The sequence below is a fragment of the Elephantulus edwardii genome, unplaced genomic scaffold, assembly GCF_000299155.1.
Source record: "Elephantulus edwardii isolate Elephantulus edwardi_28Jun2011 unplaced genomic scaffold, EleEdw1.0 scaffold00328, whole genome shotgun sequence".
In the NCBI taxonomy this organism is placed as follows: Eukaryota; Metazoa; Chordata; class Mammalia; order Macroscelidea; family Macroscelididae; genus Elephantulus; species Elephantulus edwardii.
The window spans coordinates 2,119,555-2,124,867 of record NW_006400078.1 but is presented as its reverse complement, the minus strand read 5'-3'; the positions used below and the strand labels follow the sequence as shown (position 1 = coordinate 2,124,867).

General features: G+C 36.1%; 1 protein-coding gene across 4 annotated transcripts in view; it reads left to right on the top strand.

Moving 5' to 3' along the window:
- Positions 1–5,313, top strand: part of RTN3 (reticulon 3) — a 69,167-nt gene that overhangs the window by 14,753 nt on the left and 49,101 nt on the right. The window contains exon 2 of one of the 4 annotated variants that reach the window (XM_006901516.1): positions 4,100–4,156. The exons of the other annotated variants lie outside the window; for them this stretch is intronic. Coding sequence (XP_006901578.1) covers positions 4,100–4,156 — 57 coding nt within the window. The remainder of the gene's footprint in view (positions 1–4,099; positions 4,157–5,313) is intronic. 4 annotated transcript variants of the gene reach the window in all.

Here is a 5,313-nt window from a genome sequence, read left to right as displayed (position 1 = left end):
GACAAAACCAGCTGTCTCCTTCAGCCCTGTCCTCCCTCTTGCTGGCTGCCCTGTTTGTCATTCTGTAACTGATGGCTCCACCTTTTGCCTCCTCATACTTCTTTCTGCATCTGGCTAATTGTCCATACCACCCTTAACTGTAGTCATCAATGTCAAATTGCCTGATGGCTTACTTTTGTGACCCTTCCCAAGTCTCTTGACTTGATTATTTCATGGCTTTTGACAGTTTATTCACTCTAAAGCCTTTTCTAGGTTCCCTGGTGGCACAGTGGTTAAAGAAATTGGCTGCTAACCCAAAGTTGTGCTGTTAGAAAACACCAGCAGCAGCTCATCAAGAGAAAGATCCAGCAGTCTTCTTCCATAAAGATTTACAGCCTCGGAAACCCCATGAGACTGTGCTTCTCTCTCATAGGATTCTTAGGAGACTTGACTCCCAACCATCAGTTTGGTTTTCAGTTAAAAATCTCCTCTAAATGACACCATTCTATTTTATATTGATTCCTCTGTCTCCTTTACTGGTTCGATTTTCTTCAATTTTCAAAATACTATTCAGCCTCAAAATTCCATTATAAAACATCTTCTGATCATCCTGGGCATGTCTGTTCTCTCAGGTATAAATGCTCAGATATTTATATTCACATCTTACCTTTTTTTGAGGTATTTTACCCATACTTGTTTGATCTCATTTCTGTGGTTTTTATTTTTTTGTTGTTATGTGCCGTTGAGTCCTTTGCGACTCAAAGTGACTGGGTCAGTGCATCTCAGTGAGGGTCTTCCTCTCTTGTTGTGCTGTCTCTCCACCCTCCCAAGCATGATGTCCCTTCTCCAAGGACGGGTCCCTCCTTACAGCATGTTTAGAAAGGACTTGAATGTGGATTTTATGTTGAAAGTTAATGTTAGATGTGTCTTGTCTACGTCAACTAATTGATACGCATTTCCTTACTCAGCCTTAACTTTTACCTCTTCAATCTCTGTCATCTGGCCAAATGATTTCAAATCCTGTCCATTTTGTTTTGTCAGACTCACTCCCTTATTCCTTCTCTCACTATTTTAGTTTAAACTTTTCTTTTTTGTTTATTTTTATTTTATATTGGTTTGCTCACAAAGTTATGTACATTGTGTTTCACATTGTTCTTCATTCACATTGTATTTCATACAGTTATTCCCATGCATTATGTTTTTTAAATTAATCACCATCAAACCATTTTTTGAGCAAGGTAATTCAATAATCTACAATCTCTTTTCAGTTCAGTTCACGTTCTACCCTGCAGTCAGAGTACTTTTTATCACACGTGACATTGTCAATCTCTCCTCAGAAAATCAGTAAGAATTTTCTAATTACACATAAGAAATAACCCAAGTACTATTACATGACATTTAAGATCATTTGGAATTTGAGCAGTGTACCATCCCCCCATTCCTCTCCTACTTCCCACATGCCCTCTCATCTCATTTACCAGAAGAATCTCCTTTAATACCAGGCTCGTCATCTTTTCTGTAACAGTCTCAGTTTACCCTAGTCACTGCCTCTACTGCTTTTCCTGAACACAGTATGATTCTACAGGTTTTATTTCCTTTTCAAGCACATGTGTGTCTATCCTATTCCATCTACATCTCCAAGTGCTAACATAATACTTTGAATTGAGTACTGAAGAAAACGTATGACCTAATATCATTTGAGGATTAAGATCACCATTCTTGGGTTCAGTTCTCTGTCATACAAGTATGGAATGTGAGTACAGTGGACTTTTATAAGTTGGAAGGTTTCATGCAGTCCCATTGCATACTATTACCAGTTATCAGTGATATGAATCAGAATAGACGCTGGGCATGAGACTTTGCATGCTGAAATTTTCCGTTATGTGGAAGTGTAAAGACGAAACAGCTGACACAGGAATAGGATTGACTCCATCAGGTGAGCATACTTTACTTTTTGGCATTTGGTTTAACATTTGGTTTTTCAGGTTTGTTTAGATTTGAACTCATCACTTGGTAGGGACTGAATGTTCAAAGTACATACATGCAAACATGAAGTCATCTGGAAAACAAACAGGTAAACATGTTTTCTTTTTTAAAAAAGTTGTTTTTAATTTGTAGCAAATGTGATATTTCGTTTTAAGTTAATTTAAAAAGCAGTATATTTTAAAATTCTAGCTTTAAGTTATAATGTTATCAACTGAATTCTGCTTTAGTACTAATATCCCAAATGTTTGGGTTTTTAAGTTTAGGACTTAACAGATAAAAGATGTGGCCCAATCCTTTGATACAGTCTTTTTTAAAAAAATTATTTAAGTAACCAGTGTGATTTCATACAGACACAGCAAACAATCCATTCAACAGTTCTTTGCACAGTTTATGAAAATAATTTGCTTTATTTGAACTACATTTAAAATCTTCTGTTTATTAGCATCCTTCCCCTTGTTGGTCTTGTTTTTTGTCCTGTCATTTGGTCTTTTCTGTCTGTCTTTCCTGTCTTTGTAAAGACCTTTTGCCTCTTTTTATGGATGATTTCCTGGAGGTCATCCCACAACTTCTCTGGTTGTCAGTTTGCAGTGAATCAACTATTCAAAATTCTCCCTGCCTCCAGCAGCTGTAGGAGCTCTCAGCATCTCCAGCAATTAGGGGGGAAGCAGTAAACAAACCACAGTCTCAATTTGAAGAGTGATCCCAGAGAAGCCCCAAAATTTTATGTGCAAGAGATGTTGCTCCCAGGGATTTATTCACCTCCCACGGGAATAGCTAGGTCCCCATGAGGAAGGGGCAGGGTGACCTTTAAAAGACAAGTGAATGCATCAGGGTGTCAGTGGTGAAAAGGAATTTAAGCAAAAAAGAACCTCTTGGGGTTCTAAGAGGTTCCCAGGCCTGGCTAGTAGAGATTATGACAGTTTAAAGGCGTGAAAGAGAAAGATGTTCTCAGAGAGCAGAGAACCGTCCTGCCCCTGTCTTGGGATGAGGGGGAAAGACTTAGATATAGTCTTATAGATCAAGTTTTAAATATATTTCCTTTTTTTAAAAAAAAATTATTATTATTTGTGCGTGTACTGTCAAATCAGATCTGACTGGTACAGGAGGAAATTGTCCCTCTTTCTCCCGCAGAGCATCTGGTGGATTAGAACCATGTACCTTTGGGATTAAGTATATTTCTAACATTTATTGAAATATTTTTTTTTATTTCAAGGGAAAAAGATCAGTAAATTTAGGATTCTTTTTGGAGGGTTTTATTAAACACATGACTATTTTTTTTGCTATAGAAGGTCATTGTTTCTAGTTAGTACTCATTCTAAATAAATGAAGATGACTACTTCTAGAGCTTGTTTTTTAAAAAACTTAATAAAAAGTTAGCTCTGGTGAGGGGAAAAAACCTTAATCAACTTTTATTCCACATCAGCACATGTAGTTCTTTTAAATGGTAGCACATATTCCATTGTGTGGTTATAAGAATTTATTTCATTTACTGCAGTAGTTGTGTAGACTAATTCTAGTATGTATACACAAATTTTATTATGAATTAATATTCTTATATACATGTCTTTGTACATGTATGTAAGTATATTTATCTATAGATTAAATTCTTAGAAGTATAACTGCTGAGTATATGCATGAAAATACTTAGAAATGATTTTTAGAAGATGAGGATTTTTCACATAGTCTTTTTTTCAATAGATTGTGATTTGCTTATTTGTCATTCTGGGTTTACTTGCATATTTGCCAACCATATATTTTTAGATTCTCATGTCAAAATGAGTTTAAAATGATTAAAGTATTATTTAATACTCAGATACATATTTTTCCTTCTCCATACAGAAGAGGGGAGTATAATTATTCTTGAGATCATTTTTGTTTAAAAATATTAGGGGCTCCTCCGTTTTTCCTTTAAAGATGAGAATGTAAAAAAATTTTAATTGATTTTTAGGAATGGTTAAAGATTATAAAAGGTTTTGCTGCCAGGTGAGTGAAAATAGTAATTAGAAGTGAAGATTTGGGTTTTTATTCTCTTGCTAATAAGCCCAATGAAATGATGCTTGGCCAAAAGAAAAAGGGTAAAGATAAAATTCCTGTGTGAGGTTGTCAAATTCTCATGCTGTATATTTTCTTTCAGATTCCTTTGTTTCTTCCTCTTCCTCTCAGCCTGTATCTCTATTTTCGACCTCACAAGGCAAGTCTGTAATTTTTTTGTGCATTAATTTAAAGAAATGTTGAGAAAGAGGCTGTAACTGGGAATATGAGGCACAAATTTTATTGCCCCTAAATCCCTTAAAATAAAACTTAATTATAAACCAACCCTTTATTTCACAATTTTGAATACAGATTAATCAGTAGAGTAGGATGAAGCTGGTTGAACATTGGGCATAAATTTCAGGTACAGTTTTGAGTATTTCTTAAGATTCATCTACAGAATATAGCAGGTCAAACACCCTACCCTCAGAATACATTTAACTTACTGATTTGCACTTACCTGTCTTGGAGAGAGAATGAACCCAGAAAAGTATGAAAGTATTCTTCCACTGAGTTACTAAAATACTAACTTATCTAGTCACAGTCCTTTAATGTGAGTTCATCTGAGGTTTTTCTCAAAAGCAAGGGTAGTTCTGTATTGCCAAGGAACACTGAACAGATCAGTTGATCCCCCCACCCCAGGGCTGGTTAACCTAGAGATTAAAGTGTGGCTTGCTTTTTTTTTTAATCTGCCAGCCAGCAGGGAAGAGAATCAGTGTGGAAGTTACAAATCTCTGGGGAACACTGCCAGCAGTCTGGGTGAGATTGATGCGCATCATTAATTCTCACTTAGGACAAAGTTCTGCTGAAACTGTGCTTCTGTAATTAACCCCAAATACAGATCAGTTGGTTTTGAGAGAGAAAAAAAACCAAACAAGTAACAAGGCAGATTTAGAAGTTGCATGCAAACAATTTGTTGTCTCAGCTTCTACTCACGCTTTAGTCACAGCCTGGGTACTGGTTTAGTGGAACACTTTGACCTTAGAAGGATAAAAACATAATGGGATAAAATTAACATCCTAAAATTTTTGCTTCGTTTAATCTGCTCCTGAGGAAACATCATAGACAATCTATTGCTTTTAATCCAGACTGATGATACTGGAATCTTCCAGTCTATATTATGCCTTAATGTCTGAATTTAGATATTCTGGGTTGAATGATGACTTTTGATTCTTCTTCACTTTAAAAGAGAAATTACTGAGCTCTGGTGGCCTAGTGGCAAGAAGCTGCACTGCATTCTCAGAGGTACAGGATTCAAATCCACCAAATGCTCTGCTGGAGAAGGAGGAACAATCTCCTCCTGTATCAGTCACATCT